The sequence below is a fragment of the Doryrhamphus excisus genome, linkage group LG17 (assembly GCF_037039965.1).
Source record: "Doryrhamphus excisus strain RoL-2023G ecotype Guam linkage group LG17, RoL_Dexc_Guam_v1.1, whole genome shotgun sequence".
Classification (NCBI taxonomy): Eukaryota; Metazoa; Chordata; class Actinopteri; order Syngnathiformes; family Syngnathidae; genus Doryrhamphus; species Doryrhamphus excisus.
The window spans coordinates 17,769,909-17,787,489 of record NC_136373.1 but is presented as its reverse complement, the minus strand read 5'-3'; the positions used below and the strand labels follow the sequence as shown (position 1 = coordinate 17,787,489).

The following is a 17,581-nucleotide window of genomic DNA, read 5'->3' as shown; positions in this document are numbered from 1 at the left end:
ATAGCGTCCAAAATGGATCCAATTCCACATCTGCCGAGTGTATATGACATAATCCTACCTAATTAGATCGTTCCGCCCTGGCTGTAATGGGCTGAATATGGCGGTGTTCCGTGTGCCTAATGCGCCCTAATCGTCTGAACTCGGACTCAAATGGGTGTGGGAGCGGATGAGCGAACAGATCCCGGGTCAGCCTCTCCTCCGCCATTACGCGAGCTGACAGGCATCAATACGGCAAATCATACCCGCGCTTTTACGGGTGTTAGTCACAATTAAGAAATGAGTCAGTCCAAAATGTCAGGCGTGCATCAATTTGACGCTTGTTTAGGTGGGAGGATTTTCCACGCTGCGCGGGCGGCTTCGTAATGAGCCACTGATGGCGCTCAAAGGTCAAAGGTGAAGGTCGGACCGTGTGAATAAAAGCTCGCATTTGGCTGCGATGCGGACAATGGGGCAGAGGGAGAGAAAAGGGGCATTCAGGTTCCAAAATGAAGTTATGTCCTTTACAGTTTTTCACCAAACAGGAGGAATATGACATTTTACTACTACTGTATGTCAATGTCACGTTTATTTGCATATTCCTGGATTTTTGATGAATGAATACGATTAACATTCCAATGACAATGTTAAGTACTATTGAGAAATTAAAGTGATTGCTTTTGATATGATGTTACTCGCATAATTATGCCGTACAATTGATGAATAAAATGGTCTCAACAATATCCATAATCCGCAATTTGTCAGACAATGTTTCTCCATTAAAATTATTTATGGTGACAGGCCTACTTGCTGTTTTGGTTTTTGTACGTGTGGAATTTCATTCTTTGTTTTCCATGCGGCCCTGCAGCCCCTACCCATCTACGACGGTGTGTTAGGGCCACAATGAAGGGGAAATCAAACTGAGACATTTTTTTTCATATTAATTAATTTTATATTAATAATTTTGCTAGCTGTGGAACAAAAAAGTTTGCTTTTTTTTGCGTCAATTTACAACTTTCAATTAGAAACATTTTTCTTGTAACCGGACAATTTTATTCTCCTAAATTTACAATTTAAATTAAATGTAAAAAATAAAAAAAAAAACAATGTAAATTTACCACTTTTTCCCTAAATTTGAAACTTTTTTCCTGTAAATTTTACTTTTTTTTCTTGTACATGTACAATTTTATTCTCCTAAATTTACAATATAAATTAAATGTAAAAAATAAAAAAAAACAATGTAAATTTACCACTTTTTTCCCTAAATTTGAAACTTTTTTCCTGTAAATTTTACTTTTTTTTTCTTGTACATGTACAATTTTATTCTCCCAAATTTACAACCATATTGTCGTAAATTTACGACTTTATTCTCATAAATTCACAACTTTTTTGTCATACATTTACAACTTAATTCTTGTAATATTACACTTTTTTTTCTCATAAGTTTACGATTTTACTCGTCATTGTACGACTTTATTCACGTAATATTACAATTTTTTTCCATTAAATTTGGCCACAAGAGACTTGCTTGGATCGGGGGTGATTTTTTTTTTTTTTTTACTGGCCCACAGCGCAATGTAGAAATAAAATCAAACAAAAATAGAGCAAAACGGCAGAACCTGAAGTAATAGTAACACAACACAGCATCTGACATTTGTCTTAGCCTTTTTAAATAAAAAAAAAAATCAATTAAAATAAATCAAAGTGGCCCACTGCAACCTTTCAGTTTTCAGTATGCGGCCCCCTGCAGTAAAAGTTTGGCAACCCCGGCTCGGACATAAAATAATGAAATAATGAAATAATGAAAAACAGATGACGCTACTCATGAACAGGGGAAGGCCAGCGTCCCCGTGGGCACCCACCCCCTCCAGCAGGCATCCACTATGTGTGGGAGAAATACGTGAAGAAGAAAAGTGAATAATGGAACACAACGAGCAGACAATCAAGTGGGAACAGCCAGTTGCCATGGCGACTCTGCAGTACACAAATGAGCCTCCACCTGATCTCTTATCGCTCTTCCTTTCGCTCCCTGATATTTCCATCGAAAGTGCGAGCAGACGGAGGAGGAGGATTCGAACAGAGTCAACATCTTAATGGAATCCCAGGACGAAAAGCGCGGCTCATTATGGCCAGGTCAGCCATTTCTTTTCTTATTAGCGTAAATGTTCCATTTAGCGCCTCTATTCACTTACCCATAAAAGCTAAAGATTGCCAGGGTCTCTGATTGCCGCCAGGTTAAAAAAAAACATTACTATTCAATCCTGCGGCTGTAGGCGACCTCCTAAAGTATTGTTTTTTTTTTTGAATGAACGCCACAAGAAGGCAGTAGCTGCATTTGAAAAACGATGAGTCTACCTCTGCGTGCGCTTTAAAATGTTAGCAAGGCGACTCAGCTGTTGGTATCAAACTCACGTGTGCGGACGGTTCTGTTGCTGCCGTGTTGTGCAATATGCTTGTTCATAAAGAGGTATGACTTCTTTTCCACTTTCTCATGCACTTCACATCATTATTAAAGTAAACAATTTTTTTTTGCTTATTAAATAAAATGAAAAATTCATGAAAAATAAAAAAATGCATTAGATGATTAGATCAACATTTCATCTTTTTCTCCATACAGTATCCCCCTTTTGATGGTTTTTGGTTTTATTTTATTCCTCCAATTCCTCCAATAGCTCCAAAAGCTATATTTGAGCAACTACACCCAATCGTTAACATTATTAGAGCCCTCTAGACATGATATAACACCCCTATAGCCACCTTTATGATTTATATTACCAAAAAATCACATAAAATAAGCAATTTAAGACATAAATTAACCTCCTGCTGGTGTGTGCTGCTGGATTTTTATATTTTTAGGCATCTTTCTTTTGCTAGGTTGCATGTTTATTAGCCATAGAACACAATAGTCTGTGTGCCTTGAACGATAGGTTGGTCTAAAATGGCCGCTAAGGACATGAAAAGGAGAGCACCTGCTGCCCACACATGTGAAGCGTACGCCATCATATCGTTTCTGGGTGGCATATTGATGGCATATATACATATGCAATATGTATATATATGAAGAGGTCTAACGTTTTCATCATCAACTGAGAGTTCCGACCTGCTGTCTTTGGGCACGGGACCGCTGCAACCGCATCACGCGTGATTGAAGAGCCATGCGAGTGCAAGCAGGCCAATATTTACAAGCGGCGCACGAGCTAGCTGCACTTCTTCGTAATGTCAACGCGACTGCAAAAAAAAAAAAAAAATGTACGCGGGGCTGGAGATGACGCTCTCTGGCAGTGAATCAGCGGCACCGCCACAAACCCTCGGCCAAGTGACGCTGTCATGAAGCCTCGCTAAAAATAAAATGGTTGGAGATGTTGTGGGTGCTATCGTTGCTAGGTAATCGGTGATGAACGGATCATTGAAAACATGTGACTTTGTTAGCGGTTAGTGTTCGGTAGGTTCACCTTCCTGTTTTGCCGTGAGTTATTTCTTTAATTCAATCGTGTATTTCACCTTCTCTATCAATACGCCGCCACTTGAAACTTTCTTTGGCTCGGTTTTGGGTTACTGAGGTGAGAAACATGACAGAATTCAAGACACAACTCATGTCAAAAATCATTGAAAACATGTGACTTTGTTAGCGGTTGGTGTTCGGTAGGTTCACCTTCCTGTTTTGCCGTGAGTTATTTCTTGAATTCAATCGTGTATTTCACCTTCTCTATCAATACGCTGCCACCTGAATCTTTCTTTGATTCGGTTTTGGGTTACTGAGGTGAGAAATATGACGGAATTCAAGACACAACTCATGTCAAAACAAGAAGGTGGCGTCTCGCTGCCACATCGTGTCTTTGGCGACTGTCTTCAGCTTTTACCCTTCAATACATTATTTATATGTGTTTATATGTATTTCCTATTGTTTAATAAATAAAAACTAGCTTAAAAAATGGTTGGAGATGCCATTGCGAGGTAAAAGGAAATGAACGACTCACTGAAAACTGGTTAACTTGTTGACTTAGTGACCCCCCCCCCCCCCCCGCTACGGTAAGCTAAACTCGGTTCAATTGACTAAACCTGCTCCTGGCGTCCAGTCGACCACCCCCGACTCACGAGGGCAACTCGCTGCACTTGTTGCGCTCTGTGGCGGTTGACTCGTGTGAATCGAGTAGTTGACTCATTTCAGCGAGTGACTGGAGTCAATAAGAGGAATTGAGTTTCCCATCATTGGTAGGCAAGCAACAGTAAAAATGTCAGAGTATATCAATCAAAAGCAGCCGTCCACTTCAAAATACTACGACAGGAAACTATGAATACCATGCCGCATTGAACGCATCGTTATTTTGTGCACTTTATTGTAAAGAACGACTTAGCGGCTGTGAAACACAATCTTCCTATTTTGTCACGAGTTATTTCTTGAATTCGATATCGTTTCTCACCTTCTTTATCGAAACGCCGCCACTTCAAACTTTCTTTGTCTCCATTTTGGGTTACTGATGTGAGAAACACAATGGAATTCAAGACATAACTCATGTCAAAACAGGAAGGTGGTGTTTCGCTGCCACATGGTGTCTTTGGGGACAGTCACAATCAGAATCATGGCTTCAGTCGAGGTTAAAGTTAGCTTAGCGTATATTTATTTCCAGTTGTTGTCTGTATGTAAAACTATAAAAACATGTTTTGTGTTAACATTTAGGCTCGACTTGAATTTATTTTTTTGTCATGGGAAAAATGGATTTGGTTAGCATCCGTTCCAGTTAAGAGTCGGAGCTTCTGGAACCAAGTAATGACCGAATACCCACTGTATTTATGTATACGGTATAGTACTGTATACTCCCTCTTTCCCTCGTCTCATTTATTTCCTTAGGAGAGCATCGATCCTTTTCTCGGTGCTTGATGTCTCACTCTTCATCATTAGTCCCCCCACCCTGAAAAAGACTCTTGGAGGGAGGGGCGAATGGAAATAAGCTATGGTGATTACTTCAGCGTGCATCACGGCAAATGAGTTTGGAGCGATGAGACAAATGTTAACTCCAACTTAGTTAAAGATTAGTGTAGATTAGTTATAGTTATACTACACGGTTTTAGAGCTCTCTATGCCCCCCCCCCCAAACTTTACCTGGTCTTTTGGCTCCCAAAAAATGATGCGGTTCTTTGAACCAATTGAAAAAGAACCGATTCTTTCGGCTCTGCAATTGCTGTTTCGCGACCAAATAGCTCTTGAGATATTTTTTTTGGTTGCTTAAATCATTGAAGTTATTGCAATGAATTAATCATGTCCATAGCACAGATTAGATCAAATGAACTGATAAAGTCGTCCCTCGTTTATCGAGGTTAATTGGTTCAATGGCGCCGCTAATCGCTTCTGTGCCGCTTAATCCTCAATAAATGGAATATTTTCATAAAGCATAAAAAACGTGTTTATGACCTTCTTTGAGTATTTTTTTTTTGCATTAGAGCTCTGTAGACATGAAATAACACCCCTATAGTCACTGAAATAAGACAAAGGCTGCATATATATGACTTATCTGTCAATATTTTCAATAATAGGCCATAGCATCGATAGATCCATAACATGATCTACTTGGACTTTCATACAATCCAAGTTTTCCGACCCCATTTTAAGCTCGCCGTGTTCCGGCAAGGAAGCGATGACACCTGAGCAGAGGGTGGCTGCGACACAAGAAATAAGTGCAAAGCCAATCTACCCTCTATTATTCAGCCAAGCACCCCCCCCCCCCCCCCAGCTCCCCCCCACAAGCTCCCTCCAGGGTTCGGAAGCAGATGATGCATGAATTCTGAATGACCGATGAGAGTAAACATTCCAGTGGAACATGGTTCATTTATTCTTTTTGAACTTCCAATCTTTACTTGTAAAAAAAAAACCTAAACAAAACATTTTTACAACAGTTCTACACACGGACACACGCACACGCACACACACACGACATACATTGTCTAACATATTGCTAACAGGGGCGTTCAAAGATCCTCTGAAATAAAACCGAAGCCCTCGTCAAGAGAAAATGTTAATTAGAAGAAGAAGAAAAAAAAGCATTTGACTGGCGTGAATCAGCAGGTTGCAACCTTTTAAAAAAAAGGATGCAAGCACGCAATAAAAACAAGTTGTGATTCACTGGAACTTAAAATCAATTTGGAATAAATGAAATAAATGTAGGCTGGATTTTTAAGAGCTTTCTGGAGGCCTGAAGTGGCCGCGTGGGAGCTAAAAGCCAGAATAAGCAAAAAAAAAAAAAAAAAAAAAAAGTATTTATTTTATTTATTTCCTGGATGGAATCATGGAATATTTGGGCTGCTTTTCATTCACTTGACTGTTTTTTGGGGATCCCACTTGAACTTGCATATGGCATCATTAAAACAACAAAACGCCGCAAACTGATGACTCGAACCCAAACGCCACATCGGTGGAACGAGCGGAACGATGAGGGAAGCAACGGCGACTTTCCATCCTCCAGCAAAAGAAGTATTGTGCAGGCCGGCGGCCGTGACATCATGGTTCTTGCATGTGTATATAAAACGCATAGGACTGATCAAAGAGGGTGCACGGACCTATGGTGTGCTAATGGTAACCATGGCAACCACACGTGGATGGATGGATGGATGCGGTATGTTTGCCCAGCAGCTGGTTTGGATCAGATAGGAGGTGCACGGCGGACATCGATGCGGGTTTCCTGACGACGTACAAAGTAAAGCGGGGCGGCTGGCGGGTCATGTGATGTTTAGGAAGGGATCCTGCCAGCTCTGCGAAATGAGAAGGGGGGCGGCGGGGACGGGCGTCTGTACAAGCTAACTAACTCTTCTGTGGCTTTGTTGTTGTTATTTCCGAGCCCTCTCGTCCTTCAGGCTTCCCGTCATGCCATCTTCCTGCTCCGTTCGTTCCCATCACTCTCTTCTTAGCCTTTAGCCAATCAGATGGCAGCCATTGGCTAAGGTGTTGTTTGATCGCTCCCCCTCCCCTTCTCAAGCGGCACCCCGTCCCCGTTTCATCGCCGCAACGCGCTACGCGCTACGCCTCCGCCTGGTTGTATTCCATCGCTCCTCCGTTCCGATTGCCGCCAAACGGGACGGCGCCGGCTCCGCCCGTCCACTCCCCCACCTCGAAGCTCTTCTCCTCCAGCGGTTTCCCGATCCACGCTCCGTAGCCGTGGTCGCCGAGCGCTTGGAAGAACTGCTGCTTTGCTAGCTGGAATGACGTGGCCGCCATTTTGGCCTGGGAGTAGGAGGGCATGGAGAGGAGGTCCGTGCGGCCGCACCGCTGGCACAGCGAGCGGAACAGACAGAAGAGGTTGGACTTGGACACGCGGGACACGGCCAGCTTGTTCCTGCAGGGAGGACATTTGGAGCTCTGTTGAAGCCTGTTGAAAAATAACCGGTGCCGGGCGGGGTGGGGGTGGGGGGTGTCATGCCCCCCCCCGATTTGAAATACCGTTGACAAACTGGTATTTATTATCTGTACTGGAACCAAAACGGAGAGCAGTTTTGCATGCAAGCGTATTCCGGTGTCCAATCCCAGGCCGAGTACAACAAATCCATACATGTTGGCAGGTCTGCACTGATATTCAAAGTCTTCACCGACTGTTCAACCCCCCCGTGGGGCCTGCCCCACTATTTGAGAGGCACTCTTCTTTTCTCCTGGAAATCTATTGACTCAAATCTTCACTGTAATCACCGGGTCTGCCTTGTTACCCGGATATTTGACCCTGATGATGTCACAACGAGCTGAACTACGGATGTCATTTGCCATCCCTATCAATGTTTGCTTTCAAAAATCAAACAATGAAGACGACAATTGCAAACAATACAGTATATAACACATAGCAGCGGACATCAATAATATTGTACTGAGCAGCCAGGATAGACCATGAAACTGGTCCATGGTTATCATCACTTTTCCTCTTTTATATATATAAAATATATGTATTAATTATATATATTAATTCTAAAAAATATATATAATTTAATATAAAATATATTAAAATATTATATATATATATTAAAATATAATATATATATAATTGGTAGTCTTAAAAAATTCAAAGAAAAGGTTCCTTAGACGGACTTCTGCCTTTAGAGGTTCCACATTCCGATAAACGTTTTGTTTTGAGACATACCCATCGAGTTTGCCTTTGGTCCCGTCCAGAACCTCCACACACGTCTGGTCCGGAAGGCTCCAGTTCACACTGGACTCCTTAGTTTTTCCCGTGTGGCGCGTGGAGTCGTACACGCTGACTCGGCCCACCTACGGCGCAACCAGGCGAGGTAAAGAATGAAGGGAAGGTGAGTCAGCATGCTAGCATACTAATTCACATGTTTAGTACACGTGTCTGTAGAAATGAGTGCAACTGTGCTGAGATTTCTCCTCATAGTAAAAAAGGGAGTGGCCTGCTTGCTCGGGGGTCACCGATCAATAAGCTTGTTTCAGTGAAGACAACGACGAAGAAGAAAAAAGAACGGCCGGAGGGATTCAAACAGCGAGTAGAACCACAAAGTGATTTACGGTGCTCTTACCTCAGGGTGGTTGAGCTGGAAGGGAGGAGGGAGACTTTGGTTGAACGCTTGGCCGTCTCTCGCCAGCCTGCAGCACACGGCTCGGGTCAGGTGACCGTGGCTGTACAGATACCCTGGGTGGATCACAGACCAAAAGGTTGATGCCGATTACATGTGCATCAATACACAATACTGCAATTTAGAGTTACAATTGTGCAACTTATTCTCAGACAGGAAGTGCACCGCGGTCGAGTACCAGAGCACTCATACTGTACCGCATGGACATGTACATTATGAACTGTGGAACCTGCATTAGTCGGGCCGGCCCGGAACCGTCTATGTTGACCAAGTCATCAGGTCCTGGTCCACCATGTTTTCCTTTTAATTAAAATGTTTTTAAAAAGCTTAAGTTGACTGTGTTGGCATAAAATCTGGAAGCCAAAGAGGTAGTTTCTATGAAAAATGGCGACGTGTGTCGTAGTATTATTCATTTCATCGGAGGAGTGTAGCGTGCAGAAGGCTGCGCATTAATGTATGTACACACATAACACAGTTCATGGTGTTGTATTTGTAAATAAATATTTATGTGTATGTAAAATAACCCATTTTTGGTTGTTGGTTGGTATAGGTCAGATATTTAAGGTGTGGAAAAAGCCTAAAAAAATGAGTCCACATGGTCTAAAATGACCGGTGCTGAAGATGCTTATTCAATTGAATGAGTTAATTTTTAGTTGCACAGCAATAAAATGTGCCCGGATTCTATCTACCACATCAACTGCCTTTTTTTTTTTTTTAAACATGTGAGTGTCGAGGGAACATTTTCTTCTGGCTTGTTTGAGAACAATGACAGGTACAATTGAACAAAAGTTGCATGCAAGGAGACAAATCGATACAATGTGAAAACGTCTGGCTTCTACAGGCCTTTACTTAGCCTTTTTTAAAATATATATATATATATACCTTTTGTTGTGTTGTTTTATTGCTTCATTGTAGGTTTTATGCTTTCTTTGTAGCACTTTGAGATTTCTGTAATGTAAAGTGCAATATAAATAAAATGTATTATTATTAAAATATTGCCAGGGAAGGGGTAATCTAACATGAGAGGCTAAAGCTAGCTTAAAATGCCCAGAACCCCCGAGGCTGTTGAGTCGGAGCATGTGATGAACTTGTTCTGGAGACAAGAGGCCTCTTGCCTCGAGCAGATAGATAATCATAGCCAGTCTGTGTGACATGAATATGCATCATAAGAGATATAGTACATAAGTACAGTAATATTTGTCAAATCTAATGGAATAATGGCCATACAACATTTTATGAATATCATATTTTCCTGCTTATTGTGCTTTATTTGTTAAAATTAGCACTGAGGTATAACGTAGAAACATAAAAAAACAGAAGAATAAAAATAAAAACTGCCCATCATCATCACCCGTCCAGCTTATGTGTCTGTGGTCAAGCCGACATAAGCGGCTTCTACTGTATTATACAAGAGCTGCATCCAAAATTCAAATGCTCAACTGCAAATGAAACTGCCAGCCGGACTGATTGAACAATATGCAGAGTTGGTCTGCATCATGCTTAATATGCATACCAATTTCCAGTTTGATTACCTCGTTAGCCAACCACATGAGGAGCGGCATTTTGCTCTCGGTCTAATCCCGTGTATTTAACACTCCCTGCAAGCTACAACCGCGCAAATAAACATATCCACTAATATGACTGCCATCTAATTATATTTATGCTGCTCTCATATTGTATCTTATTAGATGCGTGTAGATGAAGCAAAATGGTTTACCTAGTGTGATGGACTTCAGGTAGATGGGATGCAGAAAGTGAGTGAGCAGCGCCCCCTGCAGGCCCAACACGTTCCAGCGCAATATCTTATCACTGCAGCTCATGGTGCGGAGCCTCTCCCCGTGCTGGATGCCGTCCCAGGTGGGCACAATGGCGCTGGATTCTACTGGGATGGTGCCCTCGCCTGGTAACCACAACACAGAGTGTGTGAGAGAGAGAGAGATGGTCTCAAGAGTATCGAAGGAAGGCGGATGCATTGACATCTCATATTCATGTGTTTTGCGTCCTACCATTCTCCACCTTGGTGCGCAGCTTGCCCTGCTTGGCATTCTCAAACAGAGGCTGGTGACCCGACGCCTCGTCCCCGGTCTCGCTGCACGACTTGTCAAATAGAGCGCCGTCCCCGCAGGGCGCCGTGCTTCAGACAAGACAAAAAAAATAAAAAGGCCGGTGAGGTTTTGACAGGCGATGGAGGGATCGATCAAGCGAGCATTGGTGCATCCAACAGGATGGAAGCAGTCGAGGGGAAATGTCATTCCCACCTAATGTAGAGGTGAAAGGTGATGTCAGATTTGACCCGCAGTTTGTTGTCTTCCGCCGCCTCGAATATACTGTTGTCGATACCTTCGCGGTGCTTCATCAACTCGCTGTACAGAAACCTAAGAAGAACAGAATAGTGAGAGATGTGTTGCACATGTGGGACTTCAACCAAAATGATCAATTTCTACCTGATAAATCCCCTTCTGGAGATGATTTCAGCATGGCCGTCATTTACAGTCTCCCCTTTAAGGCTCAGCTCCTCCCCTTTCACACAGCGATTGCCTGAAATTGAAGAAATAAACGGGAAAAGGCACACGTTACACGATGGAGCACGCTGTAAAATGTTCATGAAAAACGGAGCGCGCTGTAAAAATGTCCATTAAAAGACACACCGGTTCCCAGGCTAACCACGGTCCCCAGGCCTTCCCCCCTCCTCATGACGATGGTGGCCAGGATCTTGCGTCCCAGGAGGCTGTGCTGGATGCGCGTGGTCAAGGCGTTGAAGCGCTGGTGGCTGAGCATGGCGATCTGGTCGTGCAACGTGCTGCCGCTCACAGGAAGCTGCGGACAGACGCATTTTTTTTTTCCATAAAAATTGTCTCATTCACAGTATTTGGCGATACTTTATAGACATATCATAATAGAGTTCCCTGCAACCTGTGTTGTCATTGTAGTTTTCTTAAAGGGAATGTCATCTCGTTCTTGTGACCCCAATATCATCCAATCTCATGAGTGTATTGTGACTATCCTACTAATACATAATATTACCATGAAGTACACAAGGCCGGAAGCCTTCCGCTTCCAAAACAAACGTCCCCAGTGTGCATTCCCGTGTCTACGGCCTCCGAAAGCACCCGCACATCCCTGCAGCTGTGTTTTTGTCCTGATGAAGCTCGTGTACTACAGCTGTGTATCTGTCTCGTACTCCTGCGGGACACTTGTATCAGACTGCTCTGTGATCTGCCAACTGTCTCCTTCAGAACAGTGAACGGTCTTTATTTCGGTTTGCCGCCGGTCCTGAGAGAAATCCTCCACAACAGGGTCAATTTCAAAGCGTTCGGCGGCTTTGATGAGGCACTTTCAGTTTTTAATTGTACCGCAAAGACCAGCTTTACAGATGCCGCATGTTGCAGTAGTGGTGTCAGTATCATAAAGGTAATTATAGTAACCTAGCCAAAACATCACAGGACTTATTTAGAGCCGAGGCCGGTATTTGATGAAAGTTTTATGTTGTATATACTGCATTATGCATATACTGCATTGTAAATACTGCATTAGCCCCAAATGATAATAGAAGAAGACTAACAGTTTCTTACCTCGGCAGGGATCAGCTCCCCAGTCCGGGCTGCCCTCTCCGCCTCTCCAATCAAAACACGTAGGGCAGCGTCTGCAGCTTCCTGTTTGCCCTGCTTCTTATTGGACGCGCACACCGCAGGGAACCAGCGTCCACCCAGCTTGGCCTGGTAGGTGAACCTGCGCGGGAAATTAGCACTTCCAGTTCCGTATTTGTAGCAATGCCGTTCAGAAAGTGAAACGACCGCTGAGACATACTTAGGCTCATGTGCAGACCCGGACTGGCCCACCAGACGGATCTCTGCAGCAAATCCTCGGGCCCGGGCGTACTCCAGAAGGCCCGACACCGCATTGTTGTTCAGGTGGTTGATAAGATCCCCGACCCCGGCCTCGTGGGCTGCTCGCAGCTCATCGGCAGTCAGGGGTGGCAAAGAGGGGCAAGTGGTCCCGCAGTTATCGCTATCGCTGTTGGAGCCGAGAGGCAACTGAGGCTAGAAGACAGAGAAAGATGGCAAAGGATAAAGGAAGGAAATAAATGTCTCCGAGCCCGACGGAGAACTCGTCACCTTGTTGAGCTGCAGCCTTCCATCAGCCATTAATTCTTTGACGGCCTCCTCTGCCGCCAGCTGGCGCGCTGCCTTTTTGCTCGGGGCCGATGCCTCTGCAAACAACGTCTCTCCTACTTTCACTCTGTACATGAACCTGGCAACGACACAAGCCGACTGTTTTATGCCTGACATACGGATTACGGTCTTGCTAGCACTCGAGCCAAACGGTCCCTTGAAGTACACAACCAGGACCACTAAGACCAAACAGGAGGATCACTGTTGGATCGAATGAGGCAAACATTTGTGTGTGTTCCAGTCAGCTGACTGTGAGGAGGCGCCGTCTCAGACAGGGTGGTCCGTACCTCGGGTCATGCGGCGGGCCCACTTGGCCGGTGATGATGAATTCAATGGGGTTCCCGCTACGTTGGCTGTATTCCATCAGGACCGACACCGGATTCTTCCCGCCAGGCAGAGAGCGGGACAGAGGTTGGCGGGACCCATCGGACATGCCCATCACTTCCACGCTACCGGCCCCAAAAATGCCCCCCGAGCCTTCAATGGGACCCTGGTGTAGACAAATGAATTTGATCCAGTTTATTTATGTTTGTGCAGCTTTAACCAGGACACCATGTTGGTTTTCACCAAGTTTGCAGTTTTTAGATCTTTTTGTCAGATGCTACTATGTTCCCAAGCCAATTAGTGAGGAGGATCTTTGCAATAAATTGCCATTCATCTTATCGCTCTTCATAACCTTCTGGCGTACATGCAAATTGCCATCATAAAAACTAAAAACTGAAGCCATGACTGTAGAATAAAAAAAAAAGACCGCAATTCTGCACACTTACACCAGAGTCCGAAAGCATGTCCATTTTGGTTTGGTCCATCCCGGCAGTACTTCCCTCACCCCCTGTACTTGTACCTCCCTGCATCTCCCCGAAGAGAATCAGCAAGGTGGCGGCAGCTGCGTCTTTCTTCGCTACCTTCTTTGTGGACGCTTCCGCTACAGGAAACAGTCTCCCGTTGAGCATTACCTGCATTCGGAATCTGCAAGAGAAGAAGCACTTTGATTCCAGACTTCCGGATTCAGCTTGGGGGACTCACCTTGGATCGTGGGAGGGTCCGGACTGGTCGAGGAGCAAGAATTCACAAGTGTGGCCCAGATATTGGGCGTACTCCATGAGGCCGCTCACGGGGTTCTTCAGTCGGACCTCTTGTAATTTGGCCCAAAGGTTCTGAGCCGGCGGGGCGGCCAGGGACACGGCGACGGTTCCTATCGGGTTGGCCGCCGCTCTCTCGGCGTCGGTTGACTTGCGAATGGCATTTAAGAATTCTGGGATCTCGTCGGAAGCCCACTGACCTTCGGCGGTCTCCATACCCTGATTTGCGTTTAAGGGGGGTGGCTGAACGGTGGCGGGACCCCCCGCAGATTCATCCTGTGAATATTCAAACAGAAGGTAAGCAGACGACTCTAATTGGTGAAGACGACTCTAATTGGTACCTACCACTTCAATGTGCTTTGGTATCCAACTTTCGTCAAATGGCAGTGGCTCCAGGTCGGCGATGATCGGTTCAGGCAGTAAGAGAGACCCCTCCATCTTCACCTCACCAGCTACCTCCTCCGACTGGCCGCTTTTGGCGGCTTTGAGGCTCCTCGTCATCCTCTCTCTGCGGTGGGCCGAGAGCTCCCAGGTGGGAGGATTGACTGTGCTGTTCTTCACGACGTCGCCTTTTTTCTCCAGGTCGTACAAGGTGGGATTGACCTGCTTGGAGGTCTTCAGGCCCATGTTTTTAGCAAGCACGAGGGAAGTCACCACCCCTAAATCCAGGAGGTGCTGCAGAACCTGCTCCTTCTGATCTGCCATGATGGATGGTTTAAACGGATCAGGGGGCGTGGCGGAGCTCGGGTGTTGTTTCTCCTGCGGCGGGCTTTCTTCCAAGACAGAAGACTCGGAGGAAGAGAAGAGAGAGCTGGTTTCAATGTCAGTGTCTTCTTCTTCTACCTGCTCTTCCTCATCTAAAGTTTTTAACTTCACTTCAGGGCTTCGGGTGTTTTGCTGTTTCTTAGCACTGACAGCTTCTTTGTATGAAGTCCACTTTGGAGGGGAGGTTCCGTGCTTGGAGGCTTTCTGTGAACTTTCCAAAGAGTACAGAGCCTGGTTGATGATCTTTTTGGGAAGATGGAGTTTTCTGCACAGGAACTTTGCAGAGATACTCTCACTTGGTTTCAGAGCAGCCAGAGCCTGGTGCACGTGGTCTTGGATCTCTGCCGTGAGTGTGATGACGCCTCTAGTGAAGTCGCAGCCTGCGCTGTTGGTCCTATTGGGGTTGATTGACAAGCTCTGAAAACGGGCGCGAAGACCGCTATCTGGTACGCTGCGCCATCGACTTTGCACCGGGTTCTGACTCAAGCGGCCAGTCGGCGTGTAGGCATGACTCTGGACCCGGCTGTGACAGCCTCTGCCCCGGTACGGCGTTGGGTGTGCGTTGTAACCCCACGGCAGCCGGCAGTGGGAGGGGTCGGCTGTGAACTGCGGTGCCTCGGGTCTCTGTCCTCTCAGAAACTGGACCTGCACGTTGGGAAAGGAATCTGGTACAGGGTGGGGGTCGTAGCTTGAGGTGAAGTTGTCAGGTTTAGGAAGCCTCTTGGTGGGGCTCGAGAAGTAACTTGGAAATGGCTCCTGGGGCCGGGGGCTGCGATGGAGTGGCGGGTGCCAGTGGGGTTGTTCTTTGTAAGGCCCTCCTCTACCTCTGCTCATAGCGCAGGGGTGGAGAGAGCAGGGGTCTACACAGCTGGCGAGACGGCTTGGATGTGAACACGCGTCCAGCCAAAGCAAAGCCTGATGCCACGTCAGACGAGGATCGAGCACCTGGAATACAAAGAACGACAATCGGAGGGGAACGTTGGAAACAAACAATGCACACATTCCCAGTCATCTATAAACCTTTCCCAGGACAACGGGGAGGAAAAAAAGACGCTGAAAATCAACACCGGGGATGCTTTCTTTAGAATGATAACCTTGTCTGCCCGACAAGGATATTGCAAGGTGACATCCTGTCTCCCGGTCCTAGGCGCACTGAAACCGAATCCCAGGGTAAAAGTATGGCGATGAATAATTTAAGGTCTTCTTGTCACTATTCCGTTTTATTTCCAGCCTTACATTTTTTTTTCCTTTGATGGATGCGACTGTGGCGCTGTAATGTGAGACAGAGTTGCGGGCAAAAAGGGACCCAGCCTATGAAAGGGCTTTTAGAAAACATTTAAAACATGCACACAGTGACTTCCTGTTGGCCGCAAAATGAGCTTCAAATAAAAACACGACATTTTTCACCTTGGTTCTATCACAGCAACGAACAAAATGATTTGCACGTGCACAAAAGCAAATTGTGGACTCCACGGTACTTTATCGCTGTGTGGTAGAAGACCGATTCCACTTCAAGTGTCAATAATGTCTGACAACAACAAAACATCAAATACCGAGTCAGGTTTCCTGCAGTCAGCGTCTCTGGCCTGTCACAAAGATGTCAGCGTGTCTGAATGCTGCCACATTAATGGAGGATACCGTAACGCTAACTGGGGCTGATGGAGCCAGACGCCCCGGGGCCGAACCAGGTTGAGGCTGACTCGTCTTTGACCCCTGATAGCGGAAAAAACGCTGACAGCCACGGGAGAAATGTTCAAGGATTTTGGCAACGGGGGCAGATGTCTGAGTCTGAGTTGAATGATGTACGACATCAGCATAATAGTGACTGATAATCGCTACGACGGTAGCGTGGTTTGACGTGTGTGCGGATGACAGACAAAGTGTGTTTTTACTGGATTGGATGTCTTCAATGCCACGCTGAGCTCAAGCGACGTGATTGGGTGCGCCCAACTTTGACTCCACTTAATCCTTTCCTTTGTTTACTGTTTGTCAAATAAAAGAAATGCCCTTATTTGGGAAATTTATATGCATTTTAAATAACTTATTTAGTTATTACAGTCATTTAGAAAACTAAATTAACTTACCAAGGCATGAATGAGTAAATGTTATAAATTACTTAAATAAAAGTAATAATAAATAATAATAATACATTTTATTTGTATAGCGCTTTTCATAATACTCAAAGACACTTTGAGTTGAATAAAAGCAAGTAAACAGAGTAAAATACAACATTCATTTGTTAATACACAGTTAAAACATGAGTAAAAGTAGAATATATTTAAAATTAATACAAATAAAAAGGTAAACAATTACATAAATGGTGAAAGGTGAATAAGAATGACTTAAAATTGTATAAAATATTACACAAAAATGTAAAAAAATATGTACTGTAAAATGTGTAACGTAATGTAAAAAAAATAAAGACTCAAACAACAGAAAAAATAACAATAAGTGTAAAAAGTCATGAAAAATAAATGCAGTGTATTTGTTTATTAATCATTTTGATTGAAATTAAAACATTGACACCAGTCCTTTGAAGACCTTTTGTACTTTCAAATGTTCAAAATCCACAGCTGCATTTTGTGTTTACTTACAATCAAACCCCCAAAATGTTTCACTTTGCTTCTTTTTTTAGAGCCCAGGAAGTGTCTGTTGTTCGTGGGAACCTCACCTTTTGATGCAAAACGATGCCACGATGAATAAAGATGAGTGTCGGTGAGAGGAAAGATTCAAGATTAAAGATTAAATCCGGGCCTGGACCGATGCTGCCGAGCACTTTGCAGGTCGAATAGAAGCACGGTTTGCACCAGAAAAACAAGCGAGCAACAGAAAAAGTCCAAGAGACAAAGTTTCGATTTTAGTTCTGAGCCGGTTAGGTTTCGAATCTGTGTCACGTGACCGAAAAGCAGGCACTGCCCGTCGGGATGCAAAGGATTTCTGCAAAAACTAAAACCGCGGAAATAAGCATTTTGTTATATGACTAACACTCTTAAAAAGTATTGTTAATAGTATAATTGT

General features: G+C 44.6%; 1 protein-coding gene across 1 annotated transcript; it reads right to left on the bottom strand.

The window, feature by feature from the left end:
* Positions 1-5,780: 5,780 nt before the first annotated feature.
* Positions 5,781-15,012, bottom strand: adar (adenosine deaminase RNA specific). Its single transcript, XM_078797949.1, has 15 exons — positions 14,144-15,012; positions 13,743-14,074; positions 13,487-13,685; positions 13,004-13,206; positions 12,660-12,795; positions 12,352-12,584; positions 12,117-12,273; positions 11,193-11,361; positions 10,989-11,082; positions 10,803-10,919; positions 10,551-10,678; positions 10,262-10,444; positions 8,488-8,600; positions 8,091-8,218; positions 5,781-7,301 (listed from the first exon to the last, which is right to left on the bottom strand). Exons 1-15 carry the CDS (start codon positions 14,501-14,503, stop codon positions 6,986-6,988), a joined length of 2,868 nt encoding a protein of 955 aa, XP_078654075.1. The 5' UTR covers positions 14,504-15,012; the 3' UTR covers positions 5,781-6,985.
* Positions 15,013-17,581: the final 2,569 nt, after the last annotated feature.

Coding starts and splice junctions, on each gene's coding strand:
- adar (XM_078797949.1), bottom strand. CDS start 14,503: ATGGCAGATCAGAAGGAGCAGGTTCTGCAGCACCTCCTGGATTTAGGG. Junction 14,075..14,143: donor TACCAAAGCACATTGAAGTG/GTAGGTACCAAT, acceptor GAATATTCACAG/GATGAATCTGCGGGGGGTCC. Junction 13,207..13,486: donor ACATGCTTTCGGACTCTGGT/GTAAGTGTGCAG, acceptor TGTCTACACCAG/GGTCCCATTGAAGGCTCGGG.